General features: G+C 49.5%; 2 protein-coding genes across 2 annotated transcripts; both read right to left on the bottom strand.

Moving 5' to 3' along the window:
* Positions 1–285: 285 nt before the first annotated feature.
* LOC148683759 (uncharacterized) lies at positions 286–4,018 on the bottom strand. The gene is made up of 6 exons (XM_088655684.1): positions 3,852–4,018; positions 3,592–3,646; positions 2,525–2,837; positions 2,343–2,419; positions 1,987–2,063; positions 286–1,600 (listed from the first exon to the last, which is right to left on the bottom strand). The coding sequence occupies exons 1-5, from the start codon at positions 4,016–4,018 to the stop codon at positions 2,016–2,018; spliced, it is 660 nt and encodes a 219-aa protein (XP_088511810.1). The 3' UTR covers positions 286–1,600; positions 1,987–2,015.
* Positions 4,019–13,644: 9,626 nt separating this feature from the next.
* LOC148683758 (uncharacterized) lies at positions 13,645–17,696 on the bottom strand. Its single transcript, XM_088655683.1, has 9 exons — positions 17,678–17,696; positions 17,204–17,259; positions 16,583–16,659; positions 15,618–15,661; positions 15,453–15,520; positions 14,851–15,130; positions 14,671–14,747; positions 14,418–14,472; positions 13,645–14,220 (listed from the first exon to the last, which is right to left on the bottom strand). The coding sequence occupies exons 1-9, from the start codon at positions 17,694–17,696 to the stop codon at positions 14,216–14,218; spliced, it is 681 nt and encodes a 226-aa protein (XP_088511809.1). The 3' UTR covers positions 13,645–14,215.
* Positions 17,697–17,969: the final 273 nt, after the last annotated feature.

Raw genomic sequence — 17,969 nt, 5'->3', positions numbered from 1 at the left:
AGCACATGACATCCCCCCAAAATCTATATTTTAAGAAAATGTGTAATTGGGTAATTGAAGTGATGATATTAGAATTCCCAGTGGAATGCCAGGCAGGGAGGGAGGGGGAAAGAGAGAGTGTGGAATTCTGGTGGAGACAGAAGATTGACGGAGGCTTGGAAGGGGAGTTTGAATGTTGGTGGGAGAGGCAGTTGAGAGTCGGTTGAGAGCGGTGGGTTCTAGAAGGGGGCACCTGAAGCTGGGCAGGTCTGCTCTTCAGCTTAGGATCAATAGTCCAGTCGCCATCGTCAGGGGCATGTGCCTGTTCCATGACAAGAGAAGAGGGGCTCTGCCAGCTGCCCGGGAACAGAATTCCCTCGGTTTAGGAGGGCCACGGAGCTAAGGCTTGGCTCCTACTGCTAAGGCCCAGATGCCTCACACCACCCTCTCCAACTACCTGGAAAACAGCTTTACAGACCTAGACTATACCTGATTATCGTCTTCCCAAACAACTTAATAATGTAATGCTGGTGGTCAACGAAACAGGTTTAAAGACTCTCTCAATGCAAATCTAAAAGAAATGTAGTATAAACAATGGGGACATGCTGGCTTTTGAGTGCTCCAATTGGAGAACAGCCTTTACCGATGGTGTCATGGACTTTGAAGATGCTCGAAATCAGGATGAAAGAGAGAAATGAGCTAAGAGGAAGGCGCGTTTGGCAAATCCTCAACTGGAAGGACATGTGGACCCAGAATTGGCCTCCACTGTCCATTATGGACTGACTGTTAAGATCATATTCACGAAAGATAATCTTACTTGGCTATGTGTGATCGCCAAAGAAGATGATAGAAAGTGGGGGGCTATGGCCTTTTTTATGGACATGGACTTAATGGAAAATCCTCAGGGGAAGAGGCCTTGCATGTCCATGCTCCCCCAATGTCCAGTTGGTCCAACACTTCCACCACCGTGCTCCCCGAAAGGCGGCACCCACCTGGCAGATGGAGGTGCACCTTGGGGAGGGGGATAGTGTCATGGGGCAGGAATCCGCTTCACCTGCTGAACAGCAGCCTGAAGGGGGAGAAGGGGAGTGACTTCACCTGCAGCTTCAAGGACTCCAAGGAGAAAGGGCTGATGAGAACCAGCCTTCTTACGCAGAGCTCCCGGAAGCAGGCACAGAAGGCAGAGAAGGAAAGAAAACTGCTGGTTACTTTTACTTTTTAACAATCTTTTATCACGATATATTGTTTAATCATTGGCATATAGAAAGCAACCAGTTTCTTTATTGAGCTTTAACCTGTGCCAGAGATGCCCTACTCCTCCTGTCAGAGACTGGCACATTCAGACAGCATGTGTGGCATCCCAGGAGACATGCAAGGCACTGAGAAGAATTGATTCCTCCAGCGACATTGGAAGGACTTTACAATTCAGAAAGGCCAGACTGGAACGCAATGGAAGATGGAGTCTCACTCACTGTGCATCAGCTTGGGTGCTGGTGATGGAGACCATTCTCTTGAAGCGAGGCCCTGTGAAGGAAGAAGGACTTGGTATCCTCCTGGCAGATGTTCCTGTTCTTTTTATGGGAGGCTTTGGCAGCAGCCACAGCGGTGCAGACAGGAGATCCTGGAAGAAAGAAGGTATCTTTGAAGCAGCAGAGAACTCAACACTAAGGGCTGCTTTGAGGGACATGTGAATGGGCTGCCACAGGCCATGAGAGGCACCAAAAGAGCATCTCCGATTGCATGGCTTTAAAAGAGAATGAGGCAACTTAATGGAGGAGAGGGTGGTCAAAGGCTACTAGTCCTGATGGAAATGCTTCAGAATAGCCGTTACAGGAAGTCCCAGGTGGGCAGAGGGCTCTTGGGCTCGAATCCTGCTTGCAGCATTCTCACAGGCATCTGGGAGGGCCCTGGGTAAAGAGGAGGCTGGACCAGATGGGCCAATGGCCTGATCCTGCAGGCCCTTCTTGTGTGTTTCCTAACGACCCCCTCCTCCCCCCGTCCCATTACCTCTGAGGCGAGAGGCCCTTGTCTGGGCTCTAGTCCCTCCCAGGATGCGGCAGCTCCCCGGCTGAATCTTTCCCTCGCTGCAAAGGAAACAGACACATCAGCAGGCGCCTGGCTCCCAGCCACACTAGCCCCAGTCTGGGGCAGGAGGGTGGGGGACCTGAGAATGGGCATGTCCTCCTACCTGATCTTACAAGTTTCCCCAACCTGGCCTCCCCCTCCATACGAGCATCTTGGCTCCGTCCCAGCTGGCCTAGCTCAGAAGAAGCAGCCAAAGTTTTGCCCTGATACTCTTGGCTGGAGTCTTGTTTTGTCCAAGAGAGCCCTCAGATTTTCCGTTAACACCCCTGCCCCATTACCTCAGAGAAACGTATCCTCCGCCTAGGCTCCAGTCCCTCCCGGGATGCGGCGGCTCCCAGGCTCACTCGTTCCCTCGCTGCAAAGAAAACAGAGACATCAGCAGGTGCCTAGCTCCCAGCCACGCTAGCCCCAGTCTGGGGCAGGAGGGTGGGGGACCTGGAAAGGGAGCATTTCCTCCTACCTGATCTTATAAGTTTCCCCAACCTGGCCTCCCCCTCCGTACGAGCATCTTGGCTCCGTCCCAGCTGGCCTAGCTCCGAAGCAGCAGCCAAAGTTTCCTCCCTCACTGAAATAACTCGAGATGTTCTTCGAATTGGGGAAAACTTTGGCTGCTGCTTCTGTGCCAAACAGGGCCAGAAAGGAGCCATGCCCGCATTATGGAGAAGGGGCAGTGGGGAAGCATTGCGAGGGATCACAGCCAGGAACCGCCGGGATGTTGTCTGGTTCTTCATCCCGGGAGCTAGATCTGGAGCCTCATCCCTTGAGGCGTGGCCCTGTGGAGGAAGAAGGACATCATATGAGGAATGGGGGCACATTCAGCTGTCTTAGCCACACCAAAGATTGAAAGGCTTCTCTCTCCACTTTCACCAGCATGGAGAATCCTGGCAATCCTGTAGTGGAAGCCAAGGACAATCAGATGCCCCACAAGAGCATCTTGGATGAGGTGGCTTTCAATGAGGGTAAGACAATTGCATGGTGCAGAGGGTTATGCAAGGCAACCCAGTTGGAGGGAGGAATGCTTTTTCTATATCACGTGGGTACCCTGCACATTGCACAGAATACAGGGCTCATGTAGTCCTCACAGCTTACAAAGAGTGAAATTAAGAAAGACAAAGCATCATCCTAAATGAAGGCTTCATTGCCAAAAGATGCAGGAAGCAGGTGTGAGTGGGTTTGCATGTGGGTTTTCCAAGATTCTTCCCAGGTAGGTGGCAGTCGGGTGCTGCTCTTCCACGGTGCAACTCCTGAGATTCCTTCGAGATGGGTGGTGAACGATGCTTGCCACCTAAAGCCCATCTTAATCTTGTTGCCACCCCCCTGGGTGTTTGGCTGAAAAGCAGGAGAAAAAGGAAAATGATCAAGGATAATGGGAGTTGTAATCGAGCATCACCTGTAGGAGGGCCCCAGTTCCCAAACCCCTCTTATTAGTGTCCACCTTTTTCCAGAAGAGAATCTAAAAGAGGAACAGATCCACTCAACTTGTAGGGTGTTCTCCCCCCCCCCAGGCAAATTTCCCCTTCCTCTTACCTGCTCTCTTTGGGGGAGGCTTGAGCAGTAACCACAGTGGTGCCAACAGGAGATCCTGCAAGAAAGGGGATCATTGAAGCAGGGGAGAACTGGACACTATGCACTGCTTCTTAGGCTCAGGTGCTGTTTGCTGCTTTCCCAATGGCATCTGAGTGGCCCCTGGGAGAAGAGGAGGCTGGACCAAGTGAGCCCTTGGCCTGATCCTGCATGCCCTTCTGGTGTGTTCCCTAAGGCCCCCCTCCTCCCCCCTGTCCCATTACTTCAGAGGCGAGAGGCCGTTGTCTGGGCTCCAGTCCCTCCCAGAATGCGGCAGCTCCCCGGCTGAATTCCTTGCTGCAAAGGAAATGGAGACATCAGCCGGTGCCTGGCTCCCAGCCACACTAGTCCCAGTCTGAGGCAGGAGGGTGGGGGACAAGGGAAGGAGCATGTCCTTCCTCCCTCTCTGAAATAACTTCAGATGATGTTTTAATGGGAGGAAACTTTGGCTGCTGCTTCTGCGCCAAACCGGGCCGGGAAGGAGCCATGCCCATACGGAGAATGGGCAGTGGGGCAGCACTGCAAGGGATTACAGCCGGGAACCGCTGGGATGTTGTCTGGTTCTTCATCCCGGGAGCTAGACCTGGAGCCTCATCCCTGGAGGCGTGGCCCTGTGGAGGAAGAAGGACATCATATGAGAATGGGGGCACATTCAGCCACACCAAAGATTGAAAGGCTTCTCTCTCCACTTTCACCGGCATGGAGAATCCTGGCAATCCTGTAGTGGAAGCCAAGGACAATCAGATGTCCCACAAGAGCATCTTGGATGAGGTGGCTTTCAAAGAGGGTGAGACAATTGCATGGTGCAGAGGGTTATGCAAGGCAACCCAGTTGGAGGGAGGAATGCTTCTGAAAAGCACTTCCTGGAAGCCACAGGTGGGGAGAGTGTTCCTGGGAATCCCAAAACATGTTTCACAAGGATCCCTTCATTCCCTCTGTGCTCGTACGTGATGGTCACCACGTCTTTCCAGGGATTTCGCCAGAACAAAATACACATTGGGGAAAGGCTCCCTCACTGCAAAGAGAACAGGAACATGGCGCATGGGGGTGGCCCTCTCAGCCATGTTAGCCACAGTCTGGGGCAGGAGGGTGGGGGACCTGGGAAGGGGCATTTCCTCCTACCTGATCCTACATGCTTCTCCCACTTGGCCTCCTCCGTACGGGCATCTCGGCTCCATCCCAGCCGGCCTAGCACAGAAGCAGCAGCCAAAGTCTCCTCCCTCTCTGAAATCAGTTGAGATGATGTTTTCATTCGAAGAAACTTTGGCTGCTGCTTCTGTGCCAAAGATGGCCAAGATGTGGTGTTAGCATGGGAGAGAATCACGTCCCTTGTACTCGCTAGGGGACAGGGTCCCGTGGGCCGCCCCCAATAATTTTCTTCTGGGGCACATCGCCTTCAATATTTTCTCTTCCCCCCCATCTGCCTGATAGCATAAATCCTATAAATGGCACAGATGCTAACATGTGACTATTGTTTGCTTCATGTGATTGTATTCTTTCCCAGACAGGACCCGGATGTAACCCAACTCCTGTCATGTGATGTTCTTTGTTCTTTTGCTTTTGCTTTCACCGAGAGCAGATGGCTGCTTGCATCTGTCTCTTAATAAATTAGTTTTACAACTAATAAAATGTATGCTGTCTTCTGTCACGGAGGGCAGCTGCAACACAAGAATACTGGGCTTTCCACTCCAGTATTCTAACACTGCCTTCCCAGCTCCCTCCCTTCCTCCCTCTGCTGCTTCCCCCCAGCCACATCCCTCCTTCTCCTGCGTGGCACAGAGCAACCCAGAAGCAGAGCAGGGGGAGGTGAGCCAGTGGAGTCAGGGCCCTCCTGCGGTGGGGACATAGGGGCCCTGGGGGGCCAGCCCCCAAACTACAGCAGGGACAGCTTGAGTGCTGGCAAGGGAGTGCCTATGCCCACGTCTCCACTGGCTGCCAATGATTGCTGCTCCTGCCTGGGCACATGACGGCCTGACCCCTGGCTTGGAAGGAGAGGGGCGAGGAGTTGGAGCAAGCCAGGCCTGCTCCCCCACCCTCACCCCAGCCCCGTTTCACTCAGGTTGGTGCCACAACCTCCCGGCACATGTGGAGAGTGGATTCCCTATGGAATTAACATACCACAACTTCCAAGGAAGGTTTTTCAATGGCCCTGCGCCATAGCAGCCACTGTGGCCTTCCTCTCTGAGGAGCTGGGAGACAGAAAGGAAGTCAAAAACAGAGGAAGTAACCATCCAGTTATTCACAACAGAAAATATCACCTGGGGACCACAGCTGAGGACCTGCCAAGCTATCAATAGCTCAAGGCAAACCAGGGAGCCAAGCCACATGCACCAATGACGGGTGACGCTAATAATAATAATGATGGTGATGGTGATGTTATTTCCATGCCACTCCTCTCCTCTGGGCCTTGGAGCTCCTCTTACCTTCACAGTTCCTTCTCATTGCCGCTGATGGACAAGTATCTCACCATCATCTGACAGGCATCCATGTCTCTCCAGGGATTTCGCCAGAACAAAGTAGACATTGGGGAAAGGCTCCCTCACTGCAAAGAAAACAGAAACATGAGCAGGTGCCTGGCTCACAGCCATGCTAGTCCCAGTCTAGCCCAATAATTTTCTTCTGGGCAAGGGGTTGGGGTGAGATGGGCCTGCTCCCCGCCCCCAGCCCTATTTGGCACATGTGGGGAATGGATTCCCCATGGAATTAACATTTCCGGCGCCGTTTCCTCTGTTCTTTGGCTCAACAGCAAAATATATTATTATTATTCCTTCATGTATATGCCGCTCATCTCCCCTTGGTCTCGGAGCTCCTCTTACCGTCGCAGTTACCAACCATGATTTGTGATGGGTTAACACAAAACTCTCACCGTCACCTGACAGGCATCCCTCTTGCAGGGCAATATAAGGCTTGCTTGCAAAGCGGCACTTTGTGTCATTAGCTGGCAAACAGGGGCCAGGCTGCTGGGTTGTCAGGCAGATGAATTAAGAAAAATAAATATGGGGGGGGGCCAAAGTGTGCTGGGATGAGGCCACCGTGGGCCAGGCCAGAGGGGGCTGTTGGGGTGTGTGGTTGTGCCTCCCCTTGTTCGACATCTTGCTCCCCTGCCCTGTCCTTTCGCTGCTTGATAGAATCATAGTACAGTATGGTAGAGTTGGAAGGGAACCCCTACAAAACGGGCTTTCTTCCCTAAAAAATCTCAACAACCTGAACCCCCAAATATGGGGTAGATCACTACCTGTTTTTCACTCTGTGAGTAGATTGCAGTCTCTTGGGAGTTGGCCACCCCTGTCCTATGGGTTTCCAGGTTCTCACCTTTGGAAAACTCAGTCATATCCGTTACAGAAAGAAAACAGCTGAACAGCAGTCCTTTCAGGCTTTGAGAGCGAGTTTGAATGTTGGGCGGGGGGCAGATGAGAGTTTGTTGAGAGCGGTGGGTTCTAGAGGGGGGGCAAGGGGCGGCTTCTGATTGGCTGCAGGAGCTTCCATCACTCAATCAGACGCCGTGTCGGACATTCGGCTTCCAAAGAACGTTCGCAAGCCGGAACACTCACTCTTAATTATTTTATTTGTTGAATTTATATTGCACTCTTTGCAATATAAGGAGGCCAGATTGACATGGGATGTGGGTCTATTCTTGGCCATTTCCCGTAGATATGACACAGCTGAGGCGCAACTGGGAACATTGTGTGAATAAAAACCACCGACTTAAAAGTTCCAATACTTACCTGCTTCTTTAGATATGTGTCAGCAATGCGGAACATAGTAGCTAGCTTTCTTATTCTGTTGGATTGCTGCTAGATTCTAGCTTCCTCGTATATAAATGTGGCAGAGACACTTGAAGAACAAATACTGTTGCTTCCATCATGCCTCCTTGGACCCATCAACCCTTACATCCGTGCCCTATTTTGCATGCTTAAATAATTCAATAAATAAACTCAATCAACAACAACAACTTTGGGGCTGTGAAAAATTCACTCGGTGTGTTTTGTTCCCTTTTTGTTGGTTATTCCCATTGCAGAAGAAGAAGAGGGTAGGGCTCTTTGTCTCGCTCCCCATCCCTTTCCCCACAGAAGCAGCCTTTCGCTTTCCTTCCACTTGGCTGAATCAGACCCTACAGCTTTAATCAGATGTCCACCCAAGTGCCAATTCTGACTACTGTACTATCTGCACCCTGTTTACTGTATGGCCCTCTAAGGAGGCCTTTCCCATCCACTGTCCTGTTTTCCAAAGAGCGTTGTTGGTAGCGATGCATTTGGCTATCCATGCCAATGAGCCTTTGATAGTATGTCCACCGCGTAGGAGTCCCAACGAAAGCATAGCAGAAGGGATGCTGCTGCCGCTATGGAGTTCGTGGTAGGGCTAAGCCTCTTAACTCTTCCTTTAGCATCATAGGATTGTAGAGCTCGGAGGGACCACTAGGATTATCCACCCTCTGCAATGCAGGAATCTTTCAACCAAAGTGGGGCTCGAACCCACAACCCTGAGATTAAGAGTCAGGCTCTACAGACTGAGCCATGATTGGTGGTCAGCATTTAATCTCGGCCCCTCTGGCAGTGAGGAACATAGCACCCCTTTGCCACATTTAGGGGTGTTTTGGGAAGAAGCCAGAGGTCACCACTGTATAGTCTCCCATATTACATATTTAAGGTTGCATGTTATCTTATGAACACAGTTATAAATCCGAGCTTCCCAATTTTAAACACAATATATGCAGAACGAGGTCTTGGGGCTTAGTGCCATATGAAAAGATTTTAACCTTTAGATATTGGAAGTAATAGCTTGTGTAGATATAATAACTACCCTCTAATAACTTAATAATCCACCTTCCCTTTTTCTCCTTTACAATATTAGTAATATTCTAGAAACCGGAGGGGTTCTGCCTCGGAACATACAGGTTGACTCTGTGACAGACCAGAACCAAGATGTCACTGTCTGTACATCATGTTGCCCTGATCAAATCTGTTCTCATGAGAACTTTGGAACACAGATTGGTTTCATATCAATTACAGGCTGAGGGTTTATCTTCATACTTATGCAATGCAGTAATCTGGTAGAACGTGTTGGGGCAAATTGATTTTAATTTACTGATACTCAGCTCTTCCTATGGTCAGCTATAGTTCCAAGCTGTCTATATAATATAGTTACAGTGGTACCTCTACTTACGAATTTAATGTGTTCCGAACGCACATTCGTAAGTCGAAAAAAATTGTAAGTCGAATCCCATAGGAATGCATTGGGAGAAAAAATTCGTAAGTAGAAGCAACCCTATCTAAAAATTCGTAAGTAGAAAAAATCCTATCTAAACCGCATCCAAGATGGCGGACGGAGCTCCATTCATAAGTAGAAACATTCGTAAGTAGAAACATTCGTAAGTAGAGGTAACACTGTACTTAGAAAAGGAGTCCTATTTATTTCTATAGGGCTTAAGTCCATCTAAGTGTGCTTAATCTTAAGCTACTAGTACAGAAAATTTATTGCTTGTTTGCTTGCAAATCAGCATTTTGTGACATCAGTTGGCAAACAGGGGCCAGGCTACTGGGTTGTCAGGCAGTGAATTAAGAAAAATAAAATTGGGAGGTCAAAGTGTGCTGGGACGAGGCCCCCGTGGGTCAGGCCAGAGGGGGCTGTTTGGGGTGTGTGGTTGTGCCTCCCCTGGTTCTGCATCTTGCTCCCCCGCCCGTTCCTTTGGCTGCTTGATGGTAGAATTGGAAGGGATGCCAAGGGTCATCTAGTCCACCCCAGACAATGCCAGGATCCTGCCCACAACCCGCCCCCCCTGGCTGGGCTCCAAACTCCAACCATCTTCTTACCAGCCAGATTTTGTTGTTCCCGCAAGGGGACAATGACAATAAAGATATCTAAATCTGAAATCAGATGCACAGACCCCTTGTGATTCTGCCTGGGGTGGAGAAAGGAGAGAGAGAGAGAGAGTCAGAGAGAGACAGAGAGGTTTTGCTCTCTGTCCTTCAGGACATGGATATGAGAGCCACACCATGCAGCCCTGTCAATATCTCAGAGGAATCCCTTGGAAGACCGTAGACTCTCTTTCCTTGGAGGAAGAACTTTCTGACTGCAAGAGCTGTTTGACAGTGGGGAGAAATCCCCCAGGAGGCAGTAGACGCTCCTTCCTTGGAGGTTTTTCAGCAGAGGTGGGATGGCCCTCAGCCATGGATGCTTCAGCTGAGATTCCTGCATTGCAGGGGGTAGGTCTAGATGACCCCTGGGTTCCCTCCCAATTCTACAGTTCTATGATGCTATGATTTAAGGTGCATCTAATGAGCATCTAAAGCACATGATGTCCCCCCAAATGATCCTGGGCATTGTAGCTTTCCTCTCACAGACCTACAATTCCCAGAACCCCTGACAAACTACAATTCCCAGGATTGTTTGGGGGAAGACACCTGATTTTTAGATCTGGGAGGAGAACCTGCAGCTCACTTCCTTGCAACCAGGAACGGGAAGAAGCTCATATGCTTCTAACAGGATGACTTCACAGAGCAGGGTGGATAAAATATTGTTCCGAAAGTTGGGTGCCTCCCTCCCCTCTCTCTGCCGAGTGGTGGCAAGAGCCCACGGGGTTCCAGGCTCTCACCTTTGGTGAACTGAGACATGGTGGAGACTGTTGTGGCTTTAAGAAAGAGTAGAGTCCTTTCCAGAGGGACTTGTCCCCCACAGCAGGGCAGCCAGCCTTCCCAAGCTGGATTCAAGAATTCTGATGGAAAGTGGCCATTGGAGGAGGCTTGGAAAGGGAGCTTGAATGTTGAGGGGGGGGGAATTGAGTGTTGGTTGAGAGCGGTGGGTTCTGGGGTGGGGCAAAGCACGGATTCCAATTGGCTGCAGGGGCTTCCTGCACTCAATCGGAAGCCGCGTCGGACAGTCGGCTTCCAAAGAACGTTTGCAAGCCGGAACACTCACTTCCAGGGTTGCGGTGTTTGGGAGCTAAAACACTCGAGTTGCAAGGCATTCGAGATCCAAGGTACGACTGTATGTTCCTTTAATTTTTTATTTTTAAATGCTTTCCGTTTTAGGTTTGTCTTTGCTGAATGGAATTGTCTTAAATAAATGGTGTGAGCTATCTTGCGCAGTTGTGGAATCATGAGAAGTATTTTAAATAAACAAATGGCCATGAAGTTAAACCATCAGACGGATCGGTAGTCAAAAGTATTAATTCATCATGCCCTGCTTGTACTCAGACCAAAAGACACTGCAATACTCCCAAATTTTTTTCAGGATAACAGGATAACAGCGTTCCAAAACGAAGGTGCACTTTTCCATAGAAAGTAATGCAAAATGGATTAATCTGTTCCAGAGTTTTAAAAACAACCCCTAAAACAGAAACTTAACATGAATTTTACTATCTAACGAGAACATTGATCCATAAAATGAAAGCAGTAATCAATGTACTGTACCTTAAATTAAATAAAACAGTATTGTAGATGATAAAAATGAAATCTTAAAAATCTAAAAAAAATTCTTACCTCCACTGGTGATAGTCATTGTTTGGATGGGGGTCTTTTATCCATTTTCGCAGTCACACAATCCATCAAGCAGTAGCTGAACTAGGATCCACACAGTCACAAAAACAAATTAACTGCAAAACCCTCAAAACCAAAACCGCAAAAGAAATAACAAAAACAAAAGCACTAAATATAAGCTCCAAATATCACCTCAGAACACTGCAATCGGAAACAGAAGGCTTGAATTACTATGGGGGGAGGGGGGCGCACACGAGCAGCGCAACAGGAAACACAGGGGGACTCAAAACGGAGCATGTTCGTCTTCCTATAAAAGTTTGGAAAAAACGGAACACCTACTTCCAGTTTTGCAGCATTCGGGTTTCAAGTTGTTTATGAACTAAGCTGTTTGAAAAGCGAGGTACCACTGTATCGAAAAACTCCCAATAATGTGCCCACCTTCTCCTACCATCTGGAACTAAGGAGCTGGGCTTTCAGATCAGAGGAAATCACTTCAGGTCTGGTTTCCACTTCTGCTCCTTTCCTTTTTTTCTTGTTGAAAACAGCATCTTCAGGTATTCCAGTTGCTGATTGTGGTCCTACCTTGTATTTTATCCCCACCTTTAGCACACATATTCTCAGCGGAGGAACCAGCTTTATGAGTCAGGGTTAGGAACCGATTTATTGGAAAACCTACTAAGAGTTTGTTTTAAAACAAAGAACTCTGCTTGGAATATAGTGATAAGCAGAGATGCTCAGAAAGTGAAACAAAACTCCCCCGTTCTCCCAGCACTGAGGCTCATCCACATGGAGACTAATCCTGTGCACAAGATTTATGTTGTCTCCTTAATGTTGCTTTTGTGATGTTCTATTACGTTATTGTTAATATTATTTATTGCATGTAAGCCAATTTGCGATTCATGCAGATGAAAAGCAGCATAGAAATATATTCTCTTGTGCTACAAAACAAACAAAAAATAAAGGGGGGAGAGGATCACATCTATCACCCCCCCATTGCTTGAGTTACGCTGCTTGAGTTATCGTGCTTGAGTGTCACTGAGTTGTTGGGTCATGTGAATAGGCCTAGGATCCTGCCAAAATCCCACCCTGTTTCAGGGCTTATGCCAGTTAAGACCAGCCAAACTCAGCTCAGCTGTCTAGGTTCTGGCTAAGTCAGGCTGAGGGAAATACTCCAGATTCTCTCCTGCTGAGCTAAGGGAGTAAAGCCTGTATAGTCCGGCTGCTCCAGGAACCTCCTGGCTCAAGCTAGACATCCAGTGGATGCAAACCTGCCCATCCCAGTGGATCTTGCTATAGAAGGAGCAGAAGAAGCACCTTTAAGGAGTCTCAAAGCAGCTCAAAATCTCCTTTCCCTCTCTCCCCCACAACAAACACTCTGTGAGGTGAGTGAGGCCGAGAGGCTTCAGAGAAGTGTGACTGGCCCAAGGTCACCCAGCAGCTGCATGTGGAGGAGAGGGGAAGCGAACCCAGTTCTCCAGATTCCGAGTCCCCCTCTCTTAACCACTACACCACGCTGGCTATAGGATTGCTCCTTTGGTCATAGAAATGCTTTTAGTATGTGAAGGTAGCAATTGTGAGTCACAATAATAGGGAAAAGTGCAAGCTGGCTTCAGTGGGGCAGAACTAACCACCTAGAATGCATTTGGAAAATATATGTGAAGAAGATGCCCAACCGTTGCTGATTGCTAGTGTGCCCTGGTGCCCATGCAGAGCAGCAAGAAGTCAACAGATCCTGGAACAGATTTTTCCTTACTTTCTTCCTTCTCCTGGTTGTCAAACCTTGAAAGTTCTAAATGAGTGATGGGAAGCAGTCTCTCTTCAGGGTGAGGCCCTCTATCCCTGCAGGATGCAACCAAGTGGGTCATCACAGCCCCTCAGATACATGCCGTTCACACCATTTGTATTAGAATCGAAGAATTGTAGAGTTCGAAAGGACACTGGGGGTCATCTAGTCCAACCCCCTGCACTGCAGGAATCTTTTGCCCAACGTGGGGCTCGTGCCTTGCAGAGGGTTGGACTAGATGATTCTTGTGGTCCCTTCCAGCTCTACAATTCTTTGATCCCTTCTATGCCCATATCCTCTGAGACTAAAGGTTTTGTTGTACCCGGTTCTTTCCAGTCCGATTTTCCCCACGTGGTTCTGACCAGGTCTAGAGGGGACTCCCTTATTTCACTCCCAGACTCCTTTCAAAAGTTGTTCCAATGATTCTTTGAAATCTCTCTCCTTATTTGGATTTAATTTGGGAGGTTTTCTCACTCCGGGGCGGGGACAGTCTTAGAGGCTGTGTGCTGATGAGGTGGTCTCTCCCTCTATAATGCCACATGATCATTTCCCAAATTGCGACAGCCTGAACCCTTCAGAGCTTGTGTTGCCCCAGTGGGGAGCTCAGGTTTTGGTTTGGTTTGGTTGCATTGATAGAAAATCTTACTCATTGTTTTTAAAAGATGGCATGTCAAGTCATCAAGAACAAGGAAAGGAAGATTAAACAGCAAGTACCTGGGTTATATATGGCAAAGAACAAGAACGTTCCATCTAAAATGTCCCTTTTCTATAGACTTTTTAATGTCTACAGTTCTACAGTGGCAGACATGAGGCAGAAATTGCCCTGAATAGAGATGTTTCCCTACTTTTTAAGAAAATACCCAATTACAAGACATTTTTACTGACAGTAAACACAGAACAAAGGAAATATATTTAAGCATTTAATGTACCTTTTTTCATCAAGGTAGGTGAGAGATTGTGTGTACAACTACTGTTTAATATGGTTTACTTGAAGCCACAGGGACACAGGTAAGAAACATTTTCATGAGAAGGAAGGAGTATGTGCACATCATACACCAAGTTTGTGTTCAACCAAACGATGAGGACTTCCCATTACTTCACTCTGTGCCGGGTCGTTCAGAATATCCTCAAAACCGGAATATTTCTCTGAGGCAGAAAATTCATCTTATCTTGACTTAACAACAACAATATTAACCGATATGTCCAAAGGATGAACAGGGAAATGTTCGCTCTTCTATTTATAACATCTCAGCTTTCAAATGCTTCAGCAGCTGAAACATCAGAATCTGGAATCTTCAGCTGAGATCCAAAGGCCTCTTCCTCTTCCTCCTCAAGCTGTTTTTTTATTTAAAAAGAAGAAGGGGGGAAGGAGAGTGGTCAAGGACAATGGGAGTTGTAGTCAAGCAAGCCCTGTAGGAAGGCCCCAAAGGTCCCAAACCCGCCTTTCTCAGAAATTCACTGAGAGCATGAACACGTACGCTCAACTCGTAGGGTGTTCTCCCCTCCCCAGGCAAAATTCCCCTTCCTCTTACCAGCTCTCCTTGGGGGAGGCTTGGGCAGCATCCACAGCGGTGCCGACGGGAAATCCTGCAAGAAAGAAGGGATCATTGAAGCAGGGGCGCTAGGCACTGCTTCTTGGGCTCAGATCCTGTTTGCTGCTTTCCCAGTGGCATCTGGGTGGCCCCTGGGAGAAGAGGAGGCTGGACCAGGTGAGCCCTTGGCCTGATCCTGCATGCCCTTCTGGTGTGTTCCCTAAGCCCCCCCTCCTCCCCCCTGTCCCCGTACCTCACAGGCGAGAGGCCGTTGTCTGGGCTCCAGTCCCTCCCGGAATGCGGCGGCTCCCCGGCTGAATTTTCCCCTCGCTGCAAAGGAAACGGAGACATCAGCTGGCGCCTAGCTCCCAGCCACGCTAGTCCCAGTCTGGGGCAGGAGGGTGGGGGACAAGGGAAGGGCATGTCCTCCTACCTGATCTTATTAATGCTCCCAACTTGGCCTCCGTACGGGCATCTTCCAGCCGGCCTAGCACAGAAGCAGCAGTCAAAGATTCCTCTCTCTCTGATGTTTTAATGGGAGGAAACTTTGGCTGCTGCTTCTGCGCCAAGCCGGGCCGGGAAGGAGCCATGCCCGTACGGAGAATGGGCAGTGGGGCAGCACTGCGAGGGATCGCAGCCGGGAGCCGCCGGCATGTTTTCTGCTTCTTCATCCCGGGAGCGAGATCTGGAGCCTCATCCCTGGAGGCGTGGCCCTGTTGAGGAAGAAGGTCATCATATGAGGAATGGGGGCACATTCAGCTATCTTAGCCACACCAAAGATTGAAAGGCTTTTCTCTCCTGGCAATCCTGTAGTGGAAGCCAAGGACAACCAGATGCCCCACAAGAGCATCTTGGATGAGGGGGCTTTCAATGAGGGTAAGAAAATTGCATGGTGCAGAGGGTTATGCAAGATAACCCAGTTGGAGGGAGGAATGCTTCTGAAAAGCACTTCCTGGAAGCCTCAGGTGGGGAGAGTGTTCCTAGATATCCCGAAACATGTTTCACAAGGACCCTTCGTTCCCTCTGCCCTAGTACCTGATGTTCGCCACGTCTCTCCAGGGATTCCGCCAGAACGAAGTATACTATGGGGAAAGGCTCCCTCACTGCAAATAAAACAGAAACATGGCACATGAGGGTGGGGGGGACACGGGAAGGAAGCATTCCTATAATATAGGGCACTCAATTGGCATTTCCACTTACCTGAAGTGGGAGCCTTTCCCCCCTTGTTCTGGCCGGCCTCTCGCCTAAGGAAGAAAGAAGCTCAGTTAGTCTGATAGGTTGGAGGAGTTCCAGATAAATATATAGATAAGAACATCTATCTCTTTTCTTCTAAGGGCCATTATGGTAACTGAGAAATTAGGGGAAAAGATGGGCTAAGAAGGCAAGGAGGGCCACTTCTCCCCCAGATCCAGTTCCAAACACAATGTCTGCCTTAGTCTGAAGGAAGGAAGGACCTTGGGGGTGGATGGAGAATCATAGGATTCATCTCCACAGAAGCATTCCCAACCAGATCCAGATTACCCAACGGACAGAGCAGGCACCGGCCTATGGGCCAGGAAACAACAGATCAGAATCAATACTGTTCGTTTTGCGTATTAAAATTGGATATTGCCGGTTGCTAAAATAAAAAATATATCAGATCGTTTGTGAGGAGCCCAGTGATATTTGGACTGTCTAGGGGCCTCCACAGGTTTTAATCTGGATCTGTGCCCAACCAAGGGCCAACTTTGGGCTCTCAAATGTCAACGGTGCCCTGTACACAGAGCCATAGCTGGGTGATCTTGCGCCCCTGGCAGAACTGTCCAGATTGCACCCCCTAGCCACTGACAAATTTGCTCTTCTTGCTGCCTCTCCTCCAACCCTCCACCCATTCAGTTCACCCTCCATTTAAAACCTTTTCCTATGAGGCAATAATTGATATTTTTATTTATAGACATTTTTATGGACATGATTTTAGCCGATTTTGTGTGCGTGCCCCTCACCTGCGCCCCTGGCGGGGGCCCACCTCACCACCCCCTAACTACAGCGCTGCCGTACGACCCTACAATTTGGCACCCCTCCCCCTTGTTTGTCTGCAATGCTTGGGCCCCCTCTGCCATGTGGTACCCAGTATACAGGCAGGATGATTGGGAAAACTTCCCCTGCCACACAAGGTCCCAGCATACCTGCGCACTGTGAGGTTCCCCCTGGCACCGCTGGGCTGCTGCTCGGCCGCCGGAGCAGAGCCTCCCAAACCACGGCCCTGCGAAGGAAGAAGGACATTCTACTCTCTAGGGGGACAGGGCTCCTGTGGGCTGCCCCTAATAATTCTCTTCTGGAGAACATCAGCCTTAATATTTCTCCCCCCACCCACCTGTCTTCCTTCCCAGCTCCCTCCCTTCCTCACTCTGCTGCCTCCCCCCAGCCCCACTTCTCCTGCGTGGCACAGAGCAGCCCGGCTGCAACCAGTGCGCTCCTGCGGTGGACACATAGGGCCCCCCCGGGGAAGCCCCAAACTTCTGTGGGGACAGCCTGAGCCCTAGCAAGGGTGTCTGGCCAGCTGATCCAGGGAAGGAGGGAGGCAGATCAAGCACCCCTGCAAAGGTGCCCAAGCCCACGCCACCACTGGCTGCCATCTCTCAATGCACCTGCCGGGGAACAGAATACCCCGTCCCCTTTTTTGGAAGCAGGGGGGTGAGGGGCTGGGGGGAGACATGCCTGCTCCCAGCCCAGCCCCGGTTCACACAGGTTGCTCCCACGACCTCCCGGCACATGTGGAGAATGAATTCCCCATGGAAGAAACATACCACAACTTCAAGATCTTTGGACATCTGCGCCCGACGGCACAACAGCCTTTCAGGAGCTGGGAGACAGAAAGGAAAATACAGAGGAAGAGGTTACAGATGGGAAATGCCAGGGAATCCCAAAGTCTAAACTCAGAGACCCTGGCTTATGTCTCTCCCAGACTCTCCGATGGGCCACCACCCCTTTGGGCATGTTTCTGTCTCTCTCCCAGGTGAGGCCCTGGCTTGGAAAGAAATCTGAGCCTGCACTTTCCCCCTGACTTCCAATCTGCCCTTCAATACTCCAAATCTACCATTCATTAATCTCTAGGGTTTAGGGGTGTCCCCCGCAAATGCATAATAATTTTTCCCTATATAGATTTTACAGCTACTGTTCCTATGAATTATTATTATTATTATTATTATTATTATTATTATTATTATTATTCCTTTATGTATATGCCGCTCATCTCCTCTGGGCCTCGGAGCTCCTCTTACCTTTGCAGACACTATCCATGATGAGTCTCTCACCGTCATCTGACAGGCATCCCTCTTGCAGGGCAATATAAGGCTTGCTTGCAAAGTGGCACTTTGTGACATCAGCTGGCAAACAGGGGCCAGGCTGCTGCGTTGTCAGGCAGATGAATTAAGAAAAATAAAATCAGGGGTTCAAAATGTGCTGGGATGAGGCCACCATGGGTCAGGCAAGAGGGTGCTGTTGGCATGTGTGGTTATTCCTCCCCTGGTTCTGCATATTGCTCCCCTGCACATTCCTTTAGCTGCCTGATAG

The sequence above is a fragment of the Zootoca vivipara genome, chromosome 12, assembly GCF_965207765.1.
Source record: "Zootoca vivipara chromosome 12, rZooViv2.hap1.1, whole genome shotgun sequence".
In the NCBI taxonomy this organism is placed as follows: Eukaryota; Metazoa; Chordata; class Lepidosauria; order Squamata; family Lacertidae; genus Zootoca; species Zootoca vivipara.
This window is presented reverse-complemented; position numbering and strand designations above follow the sequence as displayed.